Source organism: Nematolebias whitei, chromosome 17 (assembly GCF_014905685.2).
Source record: "Nematolebias whitei isolate Nwh7 chromosome 17, NemWhi1, whole genome shotgun sequence".
Lineage (NCBI taxonomy): Eukaryota > Metazoa > Chordata > Actinopteri > Cyprinodontiformes > Rivulidae > Nematolebias > Nematolebias whitei.
This window is the reverse complement of record NC_056514.1, coordinates 25,085,899-25,112,057: the sequence shown is the minus strand read 5'-3', so window position 1 is coordinate 25,112,057 and position 26,159 is coordinate 25,085,899. Positions and strand designations below refer to the sequence as shown.

The following is a 26,159-nucleotide window of genomic DNA, read 5'->3' as shown; positions in this document are numbered from 1 at the left end:
GACCATTTAAAAGGCCTTTGCAAGTGTTTTGAATTAGTTGGCTGATTAGAGTGTGGCACCAGATGTCTTCAATACTGAACCTTATCACAATATTCTAATTTTCTGAGATACTGAATTCAGGGTTTTCATCAGTTGTCAGTTATAATCATCAACACTAAAAGAAATAAGCATGTGAAATGTGTCAGTCTGTGTGTAATGAATGAATATACAAGTTTCACTTTTTGAATTGAAATACTGAAAATAATCAACTTTTTCATGATATTGTGCAATATTGATCATTTTATGACCAGCCCTGTAGATATACTGTAGGTCTATAATTGGCTAGGATTCTTGAGTCAAGGTGATATTTTCCTTATTTCATTTTCATCTTTAAATCACTTCTTGGTCTGCTGCCTTCATACATCTCCTCCTCCATGTCTCTACATGAGTGCAGCTTCAGCGTGTGCTCGCAGGACATCATTACCTGCAGTGTTCCCTCATTGCGGACTGAACTTGGCAAAAGGGCCTTCTCCTACTCCGCTCCTGTTTCCTGGAATATCTTACAAGAAGAAAGACCTGAAGCTCTTGACCTTGACCTCTCCAATTAGCTTTAAGAATATTTTGGACTCCTGGCAGGGACCAATGCAGACTTTTTTTTTTTTTTTTTTTTAAACATTGTCTAGTTGTTTTTGTTACTTTTTTGCCATCTTATTTGTAAAATAAAATTGATAAAAAATCTGTATGCCTTTTTATAATGGTCTATTGTTGTCCATTGTTGTCATCACTCTTTGTTGAAATCAGGTCCGTCTTGTAAACGAGTCCTCGAGGTTCAATGGGATTAACCTGTATAAATAAAGGTTGAATGAATGTTTCTTAAGTAAAGGTTTAATTAAAGCAATCTTAAAGCTCTCTGGCACATAACCATTTATTAGAGACAAATTAAGCCGATCCAAGATGTGGTTATTAAGAGAAATGTATATTTAAATAACTTTGTTGGGATGGGATCTAGCAGACATATGGATGGTTTGGGTGAAGCTATTTTTGAAAATTCAGAGAACTCAGTAGGATTAAAAACAGTCCAAACATAAATCAGCTTCTAGTGACATTTTTTAAGTTGTTTCATCTGACACAGAATCAGAGGTGATACTAGGAATGTTGGTTTGATTTATTTATTTTTTTTACCCTAATTGAAACAATTTTATTTATAAATAATCTCATGAAGTCATCACCGCTTATAGCTGTAGGGATACATGAATCAAGAGAGACAGGATTTTTCATTAGACTAGCTATGGTACCGATAAGGATAATGGGGTCATTTTTATTCTCAACAATTAAAGATGAATAATATAAAGTTCTAGCTTTATGGAGAGATTTTTGGACGTTAGTAGGCTATCTCTCCAAGATAAGATTCCTCAAAGTAAGTGGAGCGCCACTGTGAATGCGTTTGTTTTTATGCTGTGCTGAGTAAAGGATCAGTCATTTACAGAAATTTGTTGTTTCATTTCAACAAAATGTTTACTCGTATTTGAAACCTGTTTTACTGGATAGCAGTGAGGACTGAAAGCAGCCTTTTTTCTGATGAGGACTTGCTTGTAGCCATAGTTCAGAACTAATTCAAAATGTCTTCTCAAAACATACAAATATTTTATGCTTGTCAAACAAAGTGCCTGACACTCGCAACAAATCTTTTAGATGTCAACAGATGGTGAAAAGATATAAAGTTTAAAGTATTTTGTTCACCTATGTATACCTAATTTGGTTCTGCTAGCAGAATCGCTGAACTTAACCGTAAAATAAATCTAAGTTTAGCAAATTGTTAAACTGAATAGTTGTCTGTGTCAAAATGTGTACTATACTTCTGGTGTCTTTGATTTAAATTTTTTTTTTTAAAGTACCAGTAGTTTGTTTTAATTTGAAGGCGTTACACAAATGAAGATGGTCTAAGTTGGGGTGTCAAAGGCAACTATCTTGCATGTTTTACCCATTTCCGTGCTTTAACACACCTGATTTAATGGCTGAATTGCATCGTATCGTTCTTCAAAAGCCTGTAAATCTCCCATTGATTAAAATCAAGTGTGTTGGAGCAGAGGGACTTCTAAAACATGCAGGATAAAATAGCGGTGCAGTATGTATAAGAGATGTGCGGTGATTAACAGGAACAATTAGCTGAAACACAGAGAAAAACAAGAAAACTAAAATATATTGAGCAACAAAGAACATAAATCAATAACTAAGGAAAGAACAACAGATGACCGTAACATGACTTATAAAACTAACTCAAAGTTTCTACATCACACCATCAAAGGCCACTTCTTGGCCATATTTTGGTCACAACTGCAACTTTATTAAGCACAATATTGTAAGTTTATTTAATCTGTCTTCACCAGTTTTCACTGAAAAAAAAAAAGAAAATCATGAAAACCCCAATTGTTCATTTTTCTAAGTTCGCACAATTAAAAGCAGGTGGAAATTGGAGTGAACCGCAACAAGAAACTTATAAAAGTTAATGCATGTTCAGTTTGGTTCCTTAAAACGACTCACGTTTATTACTTCCTTGTCTGTTCAAGCATTTTTAGTATTTCCCATTAATGACAGTTGGATCACAGAGCGTGTTCGCTGGCATAAGGGAAGTCTGAGGTTGTCATCATTGTATGCAAACAATGGAAAAATTGGTTCTCTGCATTTAACCCATCACATGTAAGATGCACCCAGGTGGAACAGTGGGCAGCTGCCCAGGGAGCAATTAGGGATTGGGTGTTTTGCTCAGAGACACCATGACATGTGGGAATGGCTGGGAGTCTAACCGCAGCTTTCTGGTCCCAGGTCGGCTGCCCTACCTCTACCCCATCTCAGCCTCAAATTACTTTGTTCCATAATGCTGGAAACAGTAAAAAAAAAAATAAGATTAATTTGCATTATTTGTTTTTAGTTGCCGTTTTCTTTCATTCTTTCACTTGTATTTGCTGTTACATTAGATCTATGAACTGTTTTTAACTTGAATAACTAGTAATTTACAGTCCGACTGGTTTTGTAAAACGACGCCCCCACTGTGATAAACTGCTCACCATTTTCAGAGTTCATCATCCATCAAACACAGGATTGTCTTCAATTCCCTGCTCATGCCATTTGATATCATTTGCACACACAAAACAAATCTAACAAGGTTAAGTCAGGTCAACTGGATGGATTCTTTGTTGAAACATTTAGTCTTTTATCCAAAAAAAACCTCTCGAGTCTCAGTCCCAGACTGAAGAAGTCTTTTGGATAAAAGATGAAACATTTTAACAAAGAAGAATTTGTCCAGATGACCTGACTTAACCTTGTTAGACCTGGATTATTGAGCATGCATGAGGACAAAACAAAAACAACTTATCACTATAGTATTTTTTTTTGTGTATGATCATGTCTGCAGTGTCTAATAATGAAGAGAAAGAAATAATACAAATAAGATCACAGTCAAACTGCAGAGAACTTTCACTCTGCTGTGATTAAATAAATCTCTGAAATATTGATAATATTACTACAACATATTTCTCATTTTTACTGACCATGCAAACAAATTAAAACAAGAAGAGTTTATATTTTGTACATCCATTGCAGAAACAAATCCAATCTGAAACAGCCCAGAAAAAAAAAAGTTTTCCAACTTAACAGCATTCTTTATTATCATTCAAAGATTTCACAATCAAAAAATATATATAATTCTATCATTGAAACTATGTTAACTTATTAATGAATATGGGATCAGTATACATTTCTTACAGTGTTTCTCCTCAGATCCAAACTACAAGTCAAGTACTACAGACCAGTGCAAAGAGACATGCCGACAGAGGATAAAGTAAGATGGATCTTGGGGCCCCGGCTGCAGATGTGGAGTAGATTTTTCTGCCATTAACACTTTGTATGGGTCGATAAATGTCTTCAAGGCTTGTGAATTTTGGGAACATTATCATCTGTAAGAAAGTAAAGTAAATTTAGTTTAGGACTAATAATTCATTTTCCTTCTTCAAGGAAGGAAACTTCAACCTTCTTGTTTGTGGAAAGTTATAAAGATGGCATGTACATGCAATGCGTCACACGTGGTTTAGATGTGTGTAATGACTGTTACAGATGGTTAGATTGTGTTTGGCTGCACTGTTCTCAGTCACATGTTTTTTTGTCATCGTGCTGATAAGAACCTGATTTGAGCCGATTTCACAAATTACCAAATTTAAACAAAGGAGACGTTTTGACCATGTGATCAAAGTTCTAAAGCTACATTTATGGGTTTTTTTCCATTTATTTTTTGCAAAGTTTTGTTCAATAAATTCTTATGAAACTTGGAGTTTAATCTTTCTTTAAGTGCACATCCTGCAAACTTTCATCAGAGTAGTTAAAGTAAAATCTCTCAAATTTGAGGAATATACACTGAGCGTTGTAAAGTTTAGGGTTAAACATGTGAAATTCATATTTTTTGCTGGACAACTCAAAACTTTTCAGTTTGCTTTAGGTTGTTTTTTAGAAACCCTTAGATATTTGGTTGAATCTATCCTTTATCTCTCTGCTGTTATAAAAGCACCACATGATACTGCCACCACCATGCTTTACTGCAAGGCTCATTGAGCAGGTGTCATACTACGTGTGGCACACATTGTTTGGACTTTTGCCAAAATAGTTTAACTTGGAACTTATCAGATGAGACATATCATGTGCTTGCATTTAGAAAAAAAAACTGATTAGCAGCCTATACAGTCAAACTCAAACAAGTCTTTAGAGTTTCTTCTGTGTTGTCCCTTTACATTAAAAGTTTCACCAGGTTTTACCATTTTGAGGAACACTAAAAATTTTTAGTGACCTTTTGTTCAAATTGTTGTAAACTTCCTATTTAAACAGTTTTTTTTTTCCTCCTTTGAATAATACTCACAACCTTTCCCTGACAAATTCCTCATCACAGTTTTACCTCTGATATGCAAAGAGTTTTTTGGAACGCATGATTTGATTTTTGTAGAATGTGACAGAAGCGCACTGTGACCAGTTTCTAAACATCATTCAATACAAACTAGATGAAAGTTTTAAGTTTGGTTTTGACTTTTGTTGCAAACACTCAGTATATATAGGCTTGTAACAGTTTTTTTTTTTTTTTTTAACAGCTTCAGTTACTGCTAAGTGATGTCACAAGTACGCGCCACTACCATTGGTAGAGTTATGGGAGAAAGCTTGCTTGCTGATGGACACGTGGATTGTGAGATGGACTTTAGAGTTTTGTATATGGACCTTTAATTACGAGTTGTATGAATTACGTTCATGTAAGATGAGAGCAGCCATTCAACTGGGCCTTGTAAGGTTGTTGAAGAGTGTGGTTAATAAAAAGGACAAGTATTATAAATTCCCTAGTATAACTGCATGTTCTGAGCAGGATCTGTTTAGTGCTGAAGTCCTTGTTTTTTACATTAGGCACCTTGTGGGGCAACTGGGGTTCTTGGGAATATATAGATTTTGTTCACTGAGATTCCTCTTTTTTTACGTTGATATCCGTCTGCGTTTGTGATAAAGGTGAGCTATAACAAGTTGTTAAGAACGGCTATATTCTTTTCATATTAAAATAAAACCGCAAATATGCAAATTAGGCGGCGAATTTCAGGAAAAGGGGTTCTCTGCAGACCAAAAATGGGCGTTTCTGGAGAATAGGAGTTTGTAGATGGCAAACGCTGATTGGCTAGCTGTATTTGTTGGCTCTTATATTACGTCAGCTCTTTTTTAAAACTGAAGGTTTCTAAGAAACAGCGTTATATCTGCTGTCAAACAAGAAGATTCTCTTTTGTTCTTGGGTTGCACCTGACACAGGTTGGCTTGAGTGTGGTCTGGGTACAATGAAATATGAAGCATCTGAAGTGAAACCTGCTCCCATTTGTCAAAAAGTCTGGTCTCAATTAAAGATCATGAGTCCTGTAACGAGAACGGCCCAAAACAAAAGCTAAAAACAAAATTTGTTCTTTAGAAGTTCTTCTATGAGATCTGATCTATGAAAGGAGCTGAAACATGGAGTAGTATTGACCCTTAAAATGTGAGACAGCTGAGGAAGTTAACCAGTAAACAGAAATACCTGCTCCAGTTGCAGAAATCTTACAGAAACTGACAATCACTCATCTGCAGTGACTGCTTTAAAAGTTGAACAAGAAAATGTGAAGTTAAAGGAAACCATCATTTGTCCCAAAGCCAGTTCAAGTATCATTATTATTTTGGCTACTTTATTTTTCTCTCTTTATGAATCAGTTGTAACTATTTTCACATTCTTCAACAACCAAAACAGATTTTGGGTTTTTTTATGTAATGGATATATATATATATATATATATATATATATAAAAAAAAAAATAACATTTAGCCCTCCTCACTACCCATTTATGTTGCTCTTATTTTGAAATGTAACCGCAAGTTCTGTGTTAAGAGAGGCGGAAAGAGAAGTTATGGAGACGCCGCTAATGTCGAACCGGTTAACATCATATACATAATATGTCTGTGATGAACACAAACTGCTTGTATTTTTCCTTCAGCCTTTTTTTTTTCTCCATCCAATCAGATGTGGCCCTCCAGACACACCCATTTTTCTATCGTCCAATCAGATGTGGCCTTCCAGATACCCTCCTGAATTTGTCTGCAGAGATACCTACTTGAATTTCAGTGCTAACATATGTTAGCATGTTAGCATCCCTTGTGTAGGAATGTCAGTTGGTGTTCTTCTGTTCTGACTTTTTAACAGTCGTAAGTTGAAGCTAAGCCTCAAGTTATTATGTGCTTGATTTAGTCATTTCAGTTATATTGTGTTTGTTTATTTCAGATACCAGACAGGGAGAATGTCATAAACAGGTTGTAGAGAAAAAGACAAACTACAAGTGACCCATGTACACCAAGATGTCTGGAAGTTGGAGTGTGCTCAATTAAATCTGAAGACTGTTGCACTGTGTCCCGCTCGCTCTCTGATCGGAGTGTCTGTGTGGATGAGGTGTTCCTGCGAATACCACTAAAATAACACAGTTCTAGCTATTCACCACAACAAGCACTGTGAAATTCCCAATATCGGTGTGGTCCAACTGAATATTTTTACCCCCTCCTCCCCACCACAAATTATAAATCCAACCCACATTATAAAATGGTGCCCAAACATCTTCTCTTGGACCGCAGTGTGCAGTATCTTCAAGCAGATGATGATTAAGACATTAACAATTTAGAAGTCAAGTGAATGTTTGCCATACTTCATGGGAGCAGAGCAGGCTGGCTACAGATGTCAGGAGGATCAGAGTCACGGTGGTGTGTATCCACAGCAAGCATGCTTCTCTCATAACTCTCTACAAAAGGTACTGGCACATACTTGTGGTATCACTTATCAGTAACTTGAGCTATCTTAAAGAGACGCAACACAATTACAATTGTTAAAGGCTGCAGGGCAAATATTGACATTTTAAACGCCAAAATGGGAAAGATGTGACATTCTTGAATTGCTTGTATGTAGATGGGTAATTTAGTTACTTCACCTACATGTACAGTTACAGCCATTTGATATCAGTGTAAACAATGAAACAATGCCAAGAGGTTTAAGAAAAGGTCACATGAAACAGAAATCAAAACAAGTGAAATGCAACAATGTGCGCATTATTTATGTGTAAATGTCAAAGTGTTGCATCGAAGATGTTCGACAAATGCCTTTCAATTCATTCTCAGCTGAAGATTGTTACAAAAATTGCACCTTGAATGACTTTTCTTCTTTCACTCTAGTTCTCAATGTGCAATACTGCTGAATAAAGCCATGGCAGATCACCTGCTTGATGCACCTCATGTGAGGATGATGAGTGATACATACCAGGTTCTCATCCACCTTGACCGTCTCTTTAAAGATTGTCCAAACCACAGCTTCTTTGCATATAGGCGTAGTAAGGGAACCACTGTAGCGGTAATATGAATCACGGTTCACGCTGCCAAGCAAGTCATCGATAGAGATTTTATCTGTGACTTCAACTTTTGTACCTACGCAAGAGCAAAAAATGAAAAAAAATGTTTTAACAAATGTTCAGTTGTGTGTCTTTTTTTGCTTTGGCATTCAATCAAACAAGTGTGTACTCACTAATGTTCTGGATAGCTGACAAGTAATTGGTTAGTTTTTTCCAGGGTGTCATGTCCGACGTTGAACTCGTGGTGGGCTGCGAATCTACTGAACTGCAGGCACTGCTTTTACTCATCTGTGAAGCCTGGAAACAGAAATTAGCTTAACAAGCTGACTGCAGTTTCAATTTCCAAACTATAAAATACAGCAAACAGATCCAAATCTTCATAATCTAACTCCAAATGTGGCTTAAAACTGACCAAGAATCAGATAACTGGTAGAATGGTATGTACTATGTACTGTGTATACTGGAGGGTTATTTAACTCTGGGTTTCTTACACACCTTTTCTTGTACAGTCAAATCTCTACTGCAGAATATTTGTTGAATTTAGTCCTGATCGAGATTAAACCCTAAATTTTTGCACAACACCACATCAAAACAGTTGCGTTGCAATGCAAGTAGACAGTCTGACCCTGTCAAGTCATCCCCCAAAACTTTTTATACTGTACATTTTAGCTAAAAGTAAAACGTTTTTTGCTCAATTTTTGTTTGCCAGACCAATTTAATGCTCCAGATGTTACCTCAATAAAGAATGAAAGCACTGCCATGCCATCAGAAGTCTGTAACGCCTCTTCCAAAGTCAAATCCTTCCTTTTGCCGACTATGTGCAACTGAACAAAAACAGGACATTGATGATATTTAGCATAAGTAAGTCAAAAGGCACAGTACTTTAAATATAGATGAGCAGTACATGCAACTACCTCCATTGGGTACCTTTGTGAATCCACAGTGTGCTCCGAGCCCAATGAGTTGGATGCTTCGGTGCCCCAGTGGAAGTGGAACTGAAGGGTTGAGTAGACGTAGTTCAAACCACCTCCAGACACCTCCACCAGGTTGTCTTGTAATACACACTTCACTAAAAATTTAATAAGACAAATAACACATTAAGCTCTAGTTGGTTTTAAGGTGAATTCATTTTAGTATTTTACATGTGAACATAATTTGGAAAATGTGTAATAAGGTAATCGTTGATCACATTTGACCAACTTAGACAACCTGTGTGGCCGTTGTTGGTGATGTATTTGATAGCGGACTGGTCATCAAAATTTTTAAATTGGAAAGAACCAAGAGCATCAGTCATCATGACCTGTTGAGTGTCAATGTTGATGGGGGACTGATTTTTGCCGTTGCAGTGAGAATCAGGCAGAAGGTACCAAAGAGACGGATTGTAATCTGTAGAAAAAAGGTACCGGTTTCCATGACAATTCTTTCCATCACTATCACAGTAAAACTCTCAAGTTAACAACTTTAAATGTGAAGAAGTTAAAGAATACGCACCACAGTGACTATCATAGCACCAGTGATATTCTAAAAATGAGACAAGTGTTTAATGTGTTAATCCATATTTAAAACTTTAGGTTCATACACATTTACAGTTGGATGTTTCTATGCATTTGTCAGACATAATATACAATATACACAATTTAGTTTTATGCATTTTTAAATGTGTTTTATCAGGCACATTGATAACAAAATTCATGATTAATGAATACACTGCTCACCATTTAAAATGGATAAATCCAATTTTTTTGCCTGTTACTAAAAAGATAATAAGCTTGCCTTTTTACCTTAAAGAGCAGCTCAAAACTATTTTTTCTTGTTTGGTCTGTTTTGACATCCATGTCACCGACTTGTATTTGTAAACTTCTGAACAGAAAAATAAATGTCTGCATGTTTTTCCAACTCACTGGGAGGTAGAGGAGTTTCAGGAGAGGCAGTGACCCGACGTCCATTGAGTGGTTCTACAGGTCGATAGTTGTTCATGAGGTTTGTGGCCATAGGGAAAAGATAAACCTGAGAACAAAACAAAAGTTTCCTGCATCACTCCTGATCAATCCTGATTTTATTTCAACATCTACTGCTCTTCGGTGAGGGGTACCGCATGGATCCATCCTCAGACCTCTTTTCTTTATACCTGCTGCCACTAGGTACTATTTTTTGTAAACACGGCATGCCCTTTCATTTTTACGCCAATGACTATCAAATTTACTTCCCACTGAATCACACTAGTGCACGGTCTATCCAACCTCTTCTTGACTGCCTGGTTGACATCAAGGGGGGCTTTAAATTTCTTAAACTTTAATGAGAAGAAGACAGAAGTCATGTTTCTACCTAATGGCACAATAAAGAACTATTGTATCGACTTTACCTCTCTAGCCTGGTTAGAGAAATAAGTTGTCACTAATCTGGGATTAAAAATGGACCTTTCCATGAAACTAAACAGCCATGTAAACATGATTGGGGAAAAAAAAAAAAAAAAAACAGGATTTAACAATCGAGGAGACTGTCTAAAGTCAAGCCCATACTGTCCAGAAGTAACCTTGAGACAGTAAAACATGCTTTCATAACATCCAGGCTTGATGACTGCAATGCAATTCTTTTTGGAATCAGTCAGAGCTCTATTACACATTTACAACTGGTTCAAAATGCAGCAACCTGATTTTTAACTGGTACAGGAAAAATATCTTATTACTCCAGTTCTGGCCTCCTTTCACTGGCTCACGGTCCACTTTAGAATTCATTGTAAAATACTTCTGTATGTTTTTTTTTTATTTATGAACAGTTCTGTCCCCTCATATATTGCTGATCAGCTGCAGCCATTTGTCCCACAGCACTCTGAGGTCAACAGACCAGATGCTTTTATTGGTTCTAGGCACTGGTTTTAAGCTCAGAGGTGACAGGTCCTTCTCTGTTGCAGGTCCAAAACTGTGGAATGATTTACTACTGCGTGTCAGGCAGGCTCCCTCGCTTACAGTTTTAAAGTCACGTTTAAAACTCATTTTTATTCCCCGACTTTTGATACAGAGTTGATTTTAACTTATTTGTATTCTATATTGTTAATAATTGTTCTTTTCTTTACATTTTTGGATCCATGTATTTTTTGCTATGCCTTTTGCTTGTTTCTTTTTGCTGCACAACACCTTGGTTGGCCTTGTTGCTGTTTTTAAGTGCTTTATAAATAAAGTGGTATGGTATATCAACAAAACCATAATGGTTACATGTATTGATAGGTTTAAAGGACCAGCCCGCACCAATGACAGTAAAGTAATTCAATGCCCTCTGTAGGTGCATATTTCTTCATCAGATCAGAACAAAAGTAATCTGGGAACATGAATAATCCTCTTCAAAGAAAATGCACACTTGTTCTTGAAGAGTTCAACATACTTAGACATGTACCTGCTGAGCAGCAAAACAGCCATGAAAACTGCCATGTGCACTGACTCATGTGCAACTCGTAAGCCACAGACAGCCCTGTTGTTTTGCAAATAGATAAGACCAAAAAGAGTTATTCTGCAAAATCAAAATGTCTATAATTTTCAGGGCTGCAAGTGACTTGTTTGACAAGTTTGCATGTTGGTACGGTTAACAGAAGGTAAAATAAGTCTGAAGCACAAATATCAAAGCAGATTAGCAGGTACCAGTATTTCTGCTTGTATGACAGGTCTGTAGTATTTGATGACACTTACCTGAATGTAGCAAACTGGATAAAGGAGATTGTGCTCACATTACTGCTTCAGTTGCTTGGAATGACAAAGAGAGGCTAAAATACAGACGTGATGGACTGACTGCAGTTTCCTGTTTAACATTTCGTCACTAATCTTAATCTAGCTGATTAACTTTGAAAATATTTCCAATGCATTCACTCCAAGTTGTGATATATTGACTCTCATGTGCTACATGTTGACTCACCACCACCTTACCTTTTGCTTTACTGTACACTCACCAGATCTTTGTGGACTTGGATTGGCTCATGAAAGAGTGTCCACACAACAGCTTCCTTACAGTCAGGGGTTGTTAGTGAGCCGTAGTGGCGATAGAACTTTGTCCGGTCTACGTTTCTAATCAAGTCATTGATAGAGAAGTTGAAGTTCACTGCAACATTACCGCCACTCTCTGGAAAATAAATTCAATAAAATCAAATGAGTGAAATGATGACCAGGAGACACAAAGGTTTGATTGAGGACTTGGTTTATCAAGCACTTGGATTGAAAATTTGACTTGTCCAACTGACTCTAGTCTTTACTGTGGCCTATTTCTTTGGGGACAATTCACTTTAAATTGCTCAAAACAGATTAATTGGAGAAGACAGAAAATTTAAATATTAACAGACAGAGAGTAAAAGAATACCAGGTGTCAATATCCAAATCTTTTTTGTTAACCTGCGAGTCTTAGTTTCTCCCAGTTTCTCCCAGTTTGTCTAACAACTAAAACAGTCCATGACCTGCCCATGAACAAATCATTACGTACAATATACAGTAAAATAGAAAAGTTCCTAAAGTTGCAGGAAGCTGATCACACCAGTCTGTGCACAGATGTAAAAATCTGACAAGTGATTTTCAAAAACTGCTGTCGCTAAATGTCCCTTGTAGCATGAGATTTATTTAACTTTTTATTTATTTGACTCAAGTGTTACAAGTTTCAAAAGTCATAAATCTTTCAAGGGTTTTGAAGAAAAAAGGTAGAGCGATTGACATTTGGCATCAGCATAAATAAAAACTTTCACTTTTCCCTAACACGTTGGTTAATAAAATAAATAAATAAATTTACCCGAGATGTTTTTTAGGTTCGACGTGAGCGTGTGCCACGGTCCTGACAAATCTCCATCTTCTGTTGCCTTGAAGAATATAAAAAACACATGAGAATTATTTGTTTCTTACATCAATAAAGACCCTTTCAGGAAACATTTTAAATAAAGCCCAACACTTCTAACGTAGCACTTCTCAATTTAAAAAAAAAAAAAAAAAAAAGAACATTTAGGTAAAAGTTCACCATGTACGTTTATGAAAAATCCAAGAACAGCAAATCCCTCAGACTGGGTTTTGGCCTCCTCTGCAGCAACACCTTTCTTTAAAGTGACAATGTGCATCTGTAAAAGATTACATAAAAAAGCAAAGACCATTTTAAGGCACATTTAGAACTAAAACAGCCATGTTAAGTGATGTCACAGTGGTTTACCTCCATTTGATATCTGTGGCCATCAACAGTGTGCTCTGAACCTGGATGATATTCTTTATCACCCCAGTGAAAGTGAAACTGCACTGCAGAGTATGTTCCATTTAGACCCCCTCCACTCACTTCAACTTCATTGTCCATCAGTGTGCATTGCACTATAAAATGCAAGTAATAGCAAAAAATCTACATAAACACATGTTTGTTTAAGAAAAAGACAATCTTTTGTTGTCAGGATTTTTGCTGCAGATCATGTACCTGAATGTCCGTTGTTTGTGATCCACTTGATGGCGTGCTGAGAGGAGAAGTTGACGAAGGTGAAATTATTCAGCATCGAGTCAGTTTTAACACTGCTGGTGTCAATATCAATGGGAGACTGGTGTTGTCCTCCACAGCTGGATCCAGACACATCTTTCCAATGGGATGGGGTTTCCTCTGTGAGAAACAAAGAGGTTATCAGTGTGGAAAATCTGTATTTATAAGAATTAATATTATCCAGATTTTCTCATCAGTGTCTGGCATCCTTTACTTACTGCAGCCTGTGTAGCACCAGTTAGCTGGAAGAAAAATATTGTAAATATAAACAGAATTATTTTTATTACCATAAATAAAATGCTTTTGAAAGTGGAATCAACATGACATTCTGGATGTCTTTATATAATTACAGTGCATGCCTGTCTAATAAAAGAAGGAAGCATGAACAAATACAGAATAATCATAAAACAGCCATATTTACTCACAGCATTTTACCAAAGACACCAAACTCAGAAATCGTGCCAGCAAGAGGAGATACATCTGCAAGAAGAGGAAAAAAAAACTTAATCCCTAAAGTTTGAACAGGGATATCATGAGTCTTTTATAATAATTAATAATAATTAAATCATCATTAATCATTTGGGGATTTCTATGTTTTTGCTTTACCCACCTTAATGTCCAAGTCTTAAATCATCAAGGCTTCAAGAATAAATTGTTAAATTCTGGCGTCACCTTGAAAACAAATGTTCATTTCCAGATGTAGGAGTAAAAGAGGTGCCCCAGTTTATTTCATGGTGGTTTTATATCTTCAGAGGGTTCTGCTCTGGGTGGAGCCCCCTCTGTGTATACATCAACAAAACAACGATGGAGGAGACACGTCAAATTGTCATCTAAATAGAGGCATTAAAAGCAAAAGCAATCCAGATTTAATTGATCATAATGTCAAAACTATGGAGCGTCTTTCTGGAGATTTGAATTGAAGGTATTTGAAGTTCTTTTTCAAATCTTGAAGAAACTTTGATTCTCATTCAAAGAGGTAAATGGATTCCCCAGACCTTCTTGTACTATTTTATAGTTTTGAGCTTGTGTTCTAGACTTTCTGAACATTTTTTTATTTTACTGAACCTTGTCTTTTTATTGACAATTTTTTTTGTACTAGTTCCTTTGTCCAATCCTTGCACCTGACCACAACATTGTATTTGTGCAGTATATGCTTAATTAAATAAAGAGTGTAAACAAGTGGATGATATAAAAAAAGATGCCAAGCCTAAAACCCATATCTACAGGTTTAAAAAAAAAAAAAAAAAAACAGAACCTGAAGGATGCATCATCATCAGCTGACCAGTTTTCAGCTGAAACCTCTTTGGGATTCATTTTGTTGTCACCAAAATACAATTTTATGTATTAAACTATTAGCTATTATAGATTGAATAAAGAACAGGAATAAACTGTTTCCTTCTCACAGACTGTTATCAAAGTGCCTGAAGATCTCATTTAAATTTGGTCATTTGTTCATTTTGTTTAAAATACTGATTTGCCCACTGGGTTTAGAAGCCTTATATGCCTGAACGGTTCACAGGTGGCCTTACAAATGAACATTCTTCTGAAAATGGCCAGCTACTGGAATGAAAATTTGTCAAAAATCAGCTAACATTTAAGAAAACGTTTGAAAGACTTTTAGATAGCCTGGGCCTAGTTCAAAAGATTACAAGATAATCTGTCTTTTCAATTACATTGAACAAAAACACAATACCTTTGCTTTTGGTCTCGTTTTTCATGCGCTGATCTCAGATCTGATTTATTCTATGCACACAAAAAGCTCTTTTCTCTTGAATATCTATCACAATTTTGTGTAAATCTGTTTTACTGAGTACTTCTTTGCTGAGATCATCCATCCACCTCACAGGTGTGGCAGATCAAGATGCTGATTAGACAGCATGATATATGCACAGGTGTGCCTTTGGCTGACCACAATAAAATGCCACTCTAAAAAATAACGTGCAGTTTTATCACACAGCACAATGCCACAGATGTTGCAAATTTTGAGGGAGTGTGCAGTTGGCATGCTGATTGCAGGAATGTCCACCAGAGCTCTTGGCTTTGAACTGAATATTAACTTCTCTCACAGTGCTTCCCAACCCTGGTCCTAGAGGAACACTATCCTGCATGTTTTTTTTTTTGTTTTTTTTTGCTTTGACACATCTAATTTGAATGAATGGGTGATTAACAGGCTTCCATAGCACTTAAAGTCATTAAATCACTGAATCGAGTATGTTTGAGCAGAAAAAACTAGAACATGCAGGATAGTTTTCCTCAAGGATCAGGGTTGGGAACCACTTTTCTACCATAAGCCATCTCCAAAGATGTTTCAGACAATTTGGCAATACATCCAACTGGCTTCACAATTGCAGACCATGTACTTTGTATAACACCAGCCCAGGACTTTTCCATCCAGCATCTTCACCTCCAAAATTATCTGAGCCCAGCCACTCGGACAGCTGCTGCAGCAATCAGTTTGCATAACCAAAATATTTCTGTGCAAACTGTCAGAAACTATGTCAGGGACGCTCACCTGCATGCTTGTTGTCCTCACTGGGGTCTCCACCTGACTGCAGTTTGTTGTCGTCATTGGGCAAATGCTCACATTTGATGGTGTATGACATGTTGAGGGGGCGTTCGCTTCATGGATGAATCCTGGTTTTCACTGTACGGGGCAGATGGCAGACTGCATGTATGGCGTTGTGTGGGCGAGCGGTTTGTTGACGTCAAAGTTGTGAATCGAGTGACCCATGATGGCAGCGGTTCTGGTATGGGCAGGTGTTATGAACAACAAACAAGAGCACATTTTATGGATGGCATTTTGAATGCTGATGAATTGTCTTGGCAATGGAGAAGAGCTCACTAACAGATTTACACAAATTTCTGAACAACAGAGAGGAAAAAGGCCTTTTGTGTGCACAGAAAAAGTCCAAGATCTTTGAGTTCAGCTCAGGAAAAACTGTAGCAACAACAAAAACGTTGGGTTTATACAGTTGTTCAGTACATGTATGCACACGTGTGTGGCACAGGGTTGTATGCCAAAAGAATTGAACATTCCTCTGTGCTACATCTTGGAAAATGGAGCAGTGGATGTGTCCTGCATCTCATTCTGCCCTGATGATGACAAATTAATTCAGAATGTGGAAGCAAGCCCAGCAAATATTGGCACTTTATCAGAATGACATACTGTAACTTTCTGCACGACAGGAACGTCTCGACTGAACTTTTGAACCCTGAGAATAAAAAATAAACCATTGTTGTTTTATATTTCCTTTCTTGTTGCCCTCAAAGGGATCAAGTTTTTCTCACGAACACCCTATGGCTAAACGACATAAATACCAAAAGCATGTGGTTGCAAACAACACATGATAGGTCTAAAACCCAAACCTTTGGCACAGCCAGTCTAAGACTTTAATCTTAATCTTAATAGCCCCAGCATGATTATTACCTGGTTTTGTTTAATGTAATTGTTCTTTTGTTTGTAGAGACATCAGTGTCTAATGAACCGGTTCTTTCTGTCCTCGTGTCGTCATCACACCTCATTGGTCTTTGTTGTGTTTGTCCTTTGCTAAATAAAGGCAATAAAAACCAAAATCTTGAACTAGCATACAGGTCAGAAAGGAACAGATAGGAGACATTAAGAAAAGGGAACGCATGCTGGATGTTATAAAATTGCATTTTATTAATTTTGGAGAGGCACCTCAGCAAACACCCTCTAACATAAATATTTTTCTCGCTCTGAATTTCACCCGTCTTGTCTGGTTTTCCGTCACACTGACCTGACTCTGTTGTGTGTTGAGTCACGGACACGCTCGGATGATTTCATCTTTTCGTTTTTCTCTCAAGTCGCAAACAACAAAAACAACTTTGTTGTTCCTTGACACAAAACACTGATTTCCACGAGCTTTGCTCTGATGAAGGTTCCCGTTAAAAGTTGTTATTTTCCGACCTACTGCAGAATCTCTGAGATCACAGAAACATTTAGGGGTTTGTTTTGAAAATATATTAAGGTTTTACCCTTGTTTTGTAAAATTTTATGATATTACGTATAGTAGTTAAGTAGAATTGGATGGGGTGGGGGTGGGGGTGGGGGGAGACTTCAGGACCTCTTATTGTTTTTATCATTAACAGCAGCTAAACTGCAAATACAAAGTATTTCTATTTAGAAATATTTTCCCAAACTACCACTGAAGCTATCAGGCTTTGAATAAGTTATTAAAAGAAGGAGCTGTTCAGATCAGTGGTTCCCACACTGGGGTCCCCAGACCCCCGGGGGTCTGTGAGCCAGTGCTTGGGTGGGGTCTTTAAAAATTAAATAAATTAATAAATAAAAATTTTAATGGGTTTTTTTTTATCTTTCCTTTTACAGGCACTTAGATGTTTAACAACCCATTAAAATATACCAAAATGCAGGAAATCACATCTACTTTATTCAAAATTTTCTGGGGGAGGACTCCCAGACCCTCCGCTTGCTATTTGCATTCTGGCATCGATCGGTTCACAAATGAAGCCTTGTTACTTGTGACTGCTGCTGTTGTGATTCTGTTCAGTTTTATGTAAAATGTTTTATGTAATAATTTAAAGAAGTGGTAATACATTTATTATGTTCATTATGTGAAAAGGTAAAGTTTTAAAGTGGTTTTTGATGCTGTTAATTTTCTCAAAACTGTAATTTTTGGAAGTTGAAATTAAAATTTTTGTTAATTAAGTATCTTGAATGACAAATACTCCATGTTTAAAAGTATAAAAATTGTATTAACCCTGTTAAAGAACAAGTCTTAAGTATTTATGTTACACAAATATTTCCACTGCATTAAAGAGACAAATTGAAGAAATTATTTAATAAACATGAGGGTTATGAGGGGGTCCCTGAAACGTGTTCTCCCCTGTAGGGGGTCCCTGAACCCAAAAAGTTTGAGAACCCCTAGTTTAGATTATACTAAATTAGCCTAATTTTGAAATAGCATGTTGCCCTTTTTTATTTTGTGTTTTTTTTCCACAAATTTGGGCCCACAGTGTCACTGGAACTTTTACTACTGAGCAAAACAATTAGAGAAAATGTCGGAGACACAATTAGCTGATTAAAAAAAAAAAAAAAAAGATTAAAAGACAATTAAATCAAAATATAATGCAGTTATATGCATTTAGTGTTAACACATTTATAAACATTGTGCCTAACGGTAATACTTGAACTTGAAGTATTACTGTCATTACTCTTGAAGTTCAAAACATGACTAGTTAAATTGTTGGTATTATTTTCTGCTGTGCATCCTCATCTACCTTCATTGAACAAATCCAATGACTGCAAATGTTTCCTTTAGTTTCTCTAATACCTTTTACACAGTTGTTCTGTTACATGAGAAACTTAAAAAATGTTACTAGATGCTTCAACAAGTTACTGATTTAGAAAACAGACCCCATCATTTATTACAGCAAGTCTGCATCCTATCAGCTGAAAGGTTTGATTTTAATTTCTGCTCGTCACATGCAGATCTACAATCTTACACATTTTTAGAAATGATCACATTTATTTTCAGATCAAAGCCTGTTATTATTGTGTACAGCGTTAATGTGACTTTGTACTCTAAATTTAGCATAATCAGAGATGCTGCATGACATTTTGGACATTTGCTTAAATCGTCTTCAATCTTTCTGACTCATCAATTCAAATTCTTGCTACATTAAAGTAATTATTGTAGCTGTTTACAATGAAACTCATAAAATTATATTAAACCCTGCAAAACTGACATCTGAGGATAAATAAGTATTAATGAGACAATTCTTAAAACACAAGAAATGACTCAGGGCGAGGTCTCGTCAATGTGAAGTCCTTGTGCTGCTGACCTGAGAGCAGCTTCATATTTTATCATTTAGCGTAAAGTGACAATTCCCAGCGGGCTCAGAGTAAAGAAGCAACAGTTCTGCAAAACAAGACAAAAACATGGCATTAAATCATAATGTTATATGAGCTCTTGAAAGTTACATTTGTTGTGTTGTAGGGAAATCTCACTGAAATAGGGATCTTGTTATTTCATCTACAAGGCCACCTGAGGAAAGGTTAAAACAGATATTTATAATAAAACAGCAAACAAGATTACATGCACAGTAACTGTTGTCATCATATGCAGTAACAATACCTGGTGTGCAAACTGTATCACACAGTATGGGGCAAATGTAACATGATGAGCAGCTCTGAAAAAAAAAAAAACATTAAAATGGTTGTTGTTAAATAAATATCACTCCAATATTTGCCGTCTGTCAAAATTTCAAGACAAATGTGTTGTTGCTTGTGTCTGTATATGTATGAGTATGAGTTTTGGAGTCACTTTAAATAAAAATGACCATTACAGCTAATGTACATTAGCCAACACAAAAATGTGCCAGTCCATTTAATTTAGGAGATATTAATATTTCATTACGCATACTCCGAGTTTGGCATCTCATGAGATCAGTCGTAGGCAAAAGTCATTTTCAAAGTTTGAGCAAAACAGCTACAACTCCATAATTTTTCAAAATAAGATGATTATAATTTAAACCTTAGCCATGAAAGGCAGCGGGTGATATGCATTCCTTCAATGAATGCTAGTCCTTCATTGTGTGACAGTATTGTGATCCATTTTTCTTCCATACGTTTTTATGCATCTTTCTCGTACAACAATTTTTAAGCTATTTCAACAAATCATATCAAAATGTTCAGCTTTTTTCAGGACAACCCTGCTATGACTTTTGGTATTGGTGCAACTTTAGCTTTTTGGAATATTTAGAGTTTCCTGACATTTTTTTTTTCTCATGGAAAATTAATTGAACTCATTTTCCATCCTTCAAATCTTTAGATCTGTTCACAAACTTTTACTGCTCTTTTCACATTTTGTTCCGGTTTAGCTTCTTTCAGCTTCCTTGTGCAAATTGAAACTTTTTTCTGCTAATTTCAGCTTTTTGTGCTCTTTTCAGCTTATTTATGCAAGTTTCATCTTTTTCTGCTATTTCAGCTACTATTTAGCTGTTTTATTCTAATTTCAGATTTTTCATCTAATTCCACATTTTTTGCACTCATTTAAACTTTTTTCAGCCTAATTCAGTAAAAATGTGCTCTCTCTACTTCCTTCTGGTTCTTTCTGCTTTTAAGCTACTTTTCAGCTGTTTTTTTTTTTTTTTTCTAATTTCCTTTTTTTCAGATAATTGCCACTTTTTATGCTCTTTCAGGCTAATTGGGCAAAAATGTTTTTTCTACTTTCTTATGGTAATTTAGACTTGTTCTACTTTTTCAGCTACCTTCTTAGCCAATTTTAGCTGTTTTCAGAAAAATTCTAGTTTTTCATGGTAATCTGCTACTTTCTGACTAACTTCTTTCTGCTAAGGTCAGCTTATTGTGCTCCTTTCAGCTTATTTCTGCAAGTTTCAGATATTTCAGCTACTATTTAGCTATTTTTTGTTAATTTTAGCTTTTTCATTAAATCCCACATTTTTTTAAGCTTATTTCAGTTATTTCTGCTTCCTGCTGGTAGTTTAAGCTTCTTTCTGCCTTTCAGCTATTTTTCAGCTATATTTAGCTAATTTCAGCTTTCTTTAGCTAATTTCCTAATTGTTATGCTTATTTCTGCTTATTTAAACCTAATTCAGCAAATACGTTCTTTCTGCTTTATTCTGCTAATTTTGGCTTGTTCTTCCATTTCAGCCACTTTTCAGCATGTTTTTAGCTCATTTCAGCTGTTTTCAGAAAGTTTTTCTGCAGTAAGCATTCACCTTGTATTTTCACAGGAAATGTAATTTCTCTAATTATAACTGCGTTTTAGAGGATGAAGAAACTTACCTCACAGTGCTCACAGTGGTCCAACTCATCTCCGTCCTCACAGGGACATTTAGCACAGTTTTCAGAGCAATGCTAGAAGTAAAACACTTCAGATTAATGCTTCATTTGCTATCAGACTGATTGCAACACTTTGGAACATTGAAATCATGCTTGTACCTCACATATGGAGCAAACGCTACACAAGGAGCCCGAGTGGAATTGCTGCATGTCTGTAGTTTCCTCCTCTTCATGTTTGTCAGCTAGGTGTTCTGGTTTGTTGTCAACTTCATCTAAAGCCAAGAAAATGGAAAAATGTATTCACTGTTTCAAGATGGATGACATTATGTTGCACTTATCTGCATTAAGCATGTCCAGGCATTGTAGTTAAATTGTTTGTGATTAGTTCACTAGTAGCTAAAAATCTGCTAAGCTTGTGGAAAAGTGGATGGATGGCCTGGTTGGTAAGACGAGCAGAAGGTCGCAACTCAGCTAAAGCAGCAAAATGAGTAAAACACTGGTTTTTGTTTACAAAAACAATATTTAGGGTTGAAATACCAGCAGTTTTAATTTCAGCATCAGATTTTTGGCAGCATGTTTCTAAGAGGCTTGTCATGCTCCACATGAAGGCCTGCTCCCCACTGGATGGACAGAAAATCAACAGATGAAGCTTTACTGCCTTAGACAGGATGATTTTCATTATCTACAGTTCAGCTTTTAACAGAAATATGAACATACTTTATGAAAATGAGAAGGACCTGGACTTTGCCTCTTCCACCTGCACTTGGATCAAGAATATCCTCAGACTGCCCACAAGCAGAAGGTGGGCTCTCTGGGCTCCACCACCCTGAGCTCTCTCAAGGGCTGCTGTCCTTTCCTGTATGAACTGTACACCTGTGACTGCATTCCCAGTAACATCACCAACACATTTGTGGATAAAACCACAGTTATGAGGCATATTACAGGAGAGTCAGCACACAGGGAGAAGGTCCAGGGGCTGGCAGAGAGGTGGTCTGAAGGCAATCAAGGATAAAGCTGTGGATGAAGGGACAAAAGTGATCCTGCACCACTTTACATAAACAGTGATTGTGTGAAATGGGTGCAATGGAAGCTGCTGGTCTACTACCTTCTGCCCCAGGAGGGAAAAATATCACATTTTGTCACGGTGACAAAAACCTGAATGTATTAACTTTTGCATGACTGTCATTGTTATTATTATATCTGTTTAAATTCTGACTTCAGACACTTTAATGGCAGGACCTGTTGAGCATCTTATAAGTTACGTTGGCTGAACAAAGATTCATTTAGATCTTATTTGTGCCACACAGATAAGCTGCTCTATTTCTGAACTGAAATGTGTGACGGTGTTCCTAAAGTAGCTCTCGTGAGTCAAACTGTCAGCGAGGGCTGCTGGACATTTTAGATCCATTAAAATGACCAACGATCAGGAGTTTCTCATCACTGTTTACAGTAAACGAATGCCTGATTCAGCACTTTAATATTTCTAAAGCACAATTGTTTAAATATTAAATTCACCTTCTTCTTCGTCAGCAGGGTGATCTTCTGCCTCCTCTTCCTCCTCATTGTTTGTTATGGACTCTTCTTCAGAATCCTCATTCTCCTCCTCCTCAGCATCATCACCAGCCTCTTCCTTCTCATCATCAGAAGCCGCCTCTTCCTCACCAGCCTCCTCTTCCTCTGCAGCCCCATCCTCTTCCTCAGTGTCACCATCATCAGCTGTGTCTTCTGTAGCTTCATTATCTTCCTCCTCATCATCAAAATCCTCATCTTCCTCTGCTTCCTCTTCTTCTTGAACATCAGAAACCTCTTGGTCCTCCTCTTCTTTATCGTCCTCTTCATCATTTTCTGCTTCACTTTCCTCCTCCTCTACTATATCTTCCTCTTCCTCTGTGTCTTCAACACCCTCATCATCTTCAGCCTCTCCAGCGTGTCTGGCGTGGAGGTCTTCGCCTGCTTCGGTCACATCCTGGGCGCTCACCACAGCCGAAGGTGAAACCTGCGGTGGGCAGAGGAGCACCAGCAGGAGCGCCACCACCCAGCCTCTCACAGCGGCCATCCTGAAAGACCTGAACAAGCAAATAGCAAAAACTTCCAACCGTTTTATCTTTTAAATTTTTTTTTTTTTTTTTAAGAAATTGCTGATTGGTTCAACGTGTTTAAAATCTATGAAAATCCCCAGGAAAAAATAAAAAGCTACAAGTTGTTGAGTGTTAGCTGTTCAGGTCCAGACTGCAGCAGCCACACAGAGAGAGCAGTGCCAGAGTTCAGAACACAGTGGAAAAGTTGTGTGTGTGCGTGTGTGCGTGCTTTAGTTGTGGAGCTGTATGTGCATGAGTGACAGAGGCACATGTCTGGGAAGAATACTCCTGAAGTCCTGAGTATCAGTGTGTGTGTGTGTGGGGGGGGGGGGGGGGGGGGGGGGGGGGGGGGGGGGGGGAACCTGTAGGAGGTTGTGGTAAAGACAGTCAAGCATGGAAATGAGAGGGAATGGAAATGGGAAAGGTTTAATTCATTCAACCTTCATTTATACAGGTTAGTTCCCATTGAGCCTTGAGGACTCATTTACAAGAGAGACCTGTTACAGACAGACATACAAAGTAGATGAGGAAAAGAGAAAACGAGAGGGTGGAGTAAAAAAAAAAATCATATCTCACACCATGTCCTGGCCAGGGCACAGTATGAAAGTTGCAAAAAAAAAAAAAAGACCTTGCAACATAAACAGCAACATACAATGACATCATAATGTAGAGAACTAAGCCTCAGGTCAAAACCTGGACCTTCCTGGGACAGAAACTGTTATTTCATTGATTTGAGTCCAGAAATACAAATTAAGCTCATCCAGAGACTTTCTAAGTGTGTCCTGCTCTGATCAATTGAAAGAACACTCTCTTTTCATTATCATTACTATTTTACAATATCTTGATAATCAAAGTGTGTTTAGTTCAAATCATTTTTAAATGTTGAAGTGAACTACTCATTTTAAATCAACTGTGAAACAGTATAAATGATTTTTAATCCTCATTCAAAGTAGAAATCAAGTTAAAATGCCTGTCACAAAGTAATGATGCATTTTTGATCTTCTGTCTGAAATGAGAAGTTGTGATGTCGGTCAAAAGTCGGAGACAGTCGCAAACAAGTTTATTGGAACGAACTGTCATGTTTTTAAAACCTCTCAGACAGAAACAGAGGAGCTGGCACCTGCTTTCTGTCACTTCGCCTAAACATTTCTGTTTGTTCCTAAAACATCTTCGCTGTTTTTCTGACTTGTAGTAACCCCTTACGTCACTAAAACCACACCCCTGTTGGTTCTTTCAACCAATCAGGAAGTTCTCAGAGGAACCGGAAGTGACCTCTTTAAAAGGGTCGACACTTCCTAGTTCCAAGCAGAACAAGAGTTCCAAGCAGTTCAAAGTTCTGAGACATGAACCAAAGTTCTGAGAGCAGAACCGAACGAAAGTTCTGAAGTGCTGGAGTTAGTTGGGAGTTCTTTCGAGTCTCGTGGGGATTATGGAATCTTCCACATCTGAGTGGAACTCTGACGGGCTCACAGCTCATGTGAGTCCACCCGGGAGGTGAGCGTGCTGTTGAACGAAGTACCGTCACTACTCCGGACGGTTCTCTGCTATCCTACGGAGACGCTGAAATGGTAACGCTGAAAGAGAACTCTACACCGAAGCTGAGATATCTTCTGCAAGGTACAGAGTCGATTTCCACTACCGAAGTGTACCGAGGTAGAGCTGGGTTCGAATGGAGGGTGTCGTTCTTCGTCAACACATTTTCCCTCACACATCTTTTCTCTCCATTTAAACTCCTTCATTCCTCATCTTTAAAACTCTTCTATCTGCCAGTAATTAATCCAGATATTTTCAGAAATGTCTGTTGGTTTCAAAAGCTGCAAGTGAGAAAATCATGGCCGTATGATTTTCTCAGTGCAAAGCTCATTAATTAAGCTGTGTTATTGTAATCAATCTGCCAATTAATGTAAATGTGTGATATGTTTTAAATCGTTTTTAATTAAACGACTCACTGTTGTGGTGGGTCAAAAATTAAAACACGTTTCCGTCCACATTTAATCATTCAAGGCATGATAGTACTCAGTCCAGAAAAATGAAAGAATCCGTTTAAATTATGGATAATATCAGACGCATATTATCTCTCATTACAATAATACATTTATGCATGAGGAGGTCAACAAAGGCGGTGAGTTGTCCGTGGACACTGCCAGAAAGTTCCATAGTTCCCTGAAGGGACATTTGTGTGCCATGCTTCTAGTTCCCAGACTCAGATGCTCTGTGAGCTTTCTGAGAATCGCAGGCCGCTTGCGGCTTCTGGAACTCGCTGACATGAAGGATTCAACCTTGGGGAAGGCTACAAGCATGGTCCGGCAGAATGACCACAAAATTTAGCTGTTCTGATTCGCCATTGAGAAGTACCAGCAGAACTTTTGAAGGTAGACATGAAATAAATCAAGCAGAGTCGGCCTGTCCCAAAACAATTGTTATCAAATCTGGCTTCCCCGCTTGGTCTTGAATAGGCCAGCTATCTCAAATTTCTCCCATAAGTTATATGAATAATGACACTTTGCTGCTCCTCTCCCGAGGACATCTGTGGGCCTTATCAGAATTGAGCCGCTGATGGACACTGTACCATCTTATCAGAATTAGGGCTCTCCTTCACCCCGTCTTCTCGTCGAGAACATTTTTTTAGAGACCAGCTGACCAAATCCATGATTTACAATTCAGAAGATATGTAGAGAGAGGCTCTGAAAAAGATTCACAGGACAAGAGAGCAAAATACAGAAGGGAGGCAGGAGCGGGTGAAGCGACCGTCTTCACTGAGAGCAAGCAGGAAGTAATTAATAACACACATTTTGATTTGATTTACTTTGAGGTAACGAGTAACTTTTGTAGCCATGATTAGTGCATTAGGAAGGGGGGAAGAAAATGATATATTTTTTTAAAGGAGGGATCAAAAGCAGTAAAAATAAATTA

At 37.3% G+C, this 26,159-nt stretch overlaps 2 protein-coding genes across 2 annotated transcripts; both read right to left on the bottom strand.

Moving 5' to 3' along the window:
- Nucleotides 1-3,770: 3,770 nt before the first annotated feature.
- On the bottom strand, nucleotides 3,771-13,862 carry LOC119423478 (carbonic anhydrase-like). The gene is made up of 15 exons (XM_037690876.1): nucleotides 13,808-13,862; nucleotides 13,601-13,624; nucleotides 13,326-13,502; nucleotides 13,074-13,225; nucleotides 12,895-12,984; nucleotides 12,666-12,732; nucleotides 11,842-12,011; nucleotides 9,806-9,911; nucleotides 9,396-9,425; nucleotides 9,114-9,290; nucleotides 8,819-8,973; nucleotides 8,639-8,728; nucleotides 8,078-8,201; nucleotides 7,817-7,980; nucleotides 3,771-3,932 (listed from the first exon to the last, which is right to left on the bottom strand). The coding sequence occupies exons 1-15, from the start codon at nucleotides 13,860-13,862 to the stop codon at nucleotides 3,771-3,773; spliced, it is 1,743 nt and encodes a 580-aa protein (XP_037546804.1).
- Nucleotides 13,863-18,990: 5,128 nt separating this feature from the next.
- LOC119423591 (sarcoplasmic reticulum histidine-rich calcium-binding protein) lies at nucleotides 18,991-23,570 on the bottom strand. The gene is made up of 6 exons (XM_037690991.1): nucleotides 22,684-23,570; nucleotides 21,328-21,440; nucleotides 21,172-21,243; nucleotides 19,499-19,553; nucleotides 19,372-19,408; nucleotides 18,991-19,282 (listed from the first exon to the last, which is right to left on the bottom strand). The coding sequence occupies exons 1-6, from the start codon at nucleotides 23,222-23,224 to the stop codon at nucleotides 19,261-19,263; spliced, it is 840 nt and encodes a 279-aa protein (XP_037546919.1). The 5' UTR covers nucleotides 23,225-23,570; the 3' UTR covers nucleotides 18,991-19,260.
- Between the last annotated feature and the right edge of the window lie 2,589 nt (nucleotides 23,571-26,159).

What these genes read in the sequence shown, in the direction of transcription:
- LOC119423478 (XM_037690876.1), bottom strand. Translation starts at nt 13,862, where the DNA reads ATGTATCTCCTCTTGCTGGCACGATTTCTGAGTTTGGTGTCTTTGGTA. An exon ending in GTGCTATGATAGTCACTGTG is followed by an intron (nt 9,291 to 9,395) that starts GTGCGTATTCTT and finishes TTTTTTCTACAG; the next exon opens with ATTACAATCCGTCTCTTTGG. An exon ending in TGCTTTCATTCTTTATTGAG is followed by an intron (nt 8,202 to 8,638) that starts GTAACATCTGGA and finishes TTCTGTTTCCAG; the next exon opens with GCTTCACAGATGAGTAAAAG.
- LOC119423591 (XM_037690991.1), bottom strand. Translation starts at nt 23,224, where the DNA reads ATGGCCGCTGTGAGAGGCTGGGTGGTGGCGCTCCTGCTGGTGCTCCTC. An exon ending in CCCTGCTGACGAAGAAGAAG is followed by an intron (nt 21,441 to 22,683) that starts GTGAATTTAATA and finishes TCTTGGCTTTAG; the next exon opens with ATGAAGTTGACAACAAACCA. An exon ending in ATAACAAGATCCCTATTTCA is followed by an intron (nt 19,283 to 19,371) that starts GTGAGATTTCCC and finishes CTTGTTTTGCAG; the next exon opens with AACTGTTGCTTCTTTACTCT.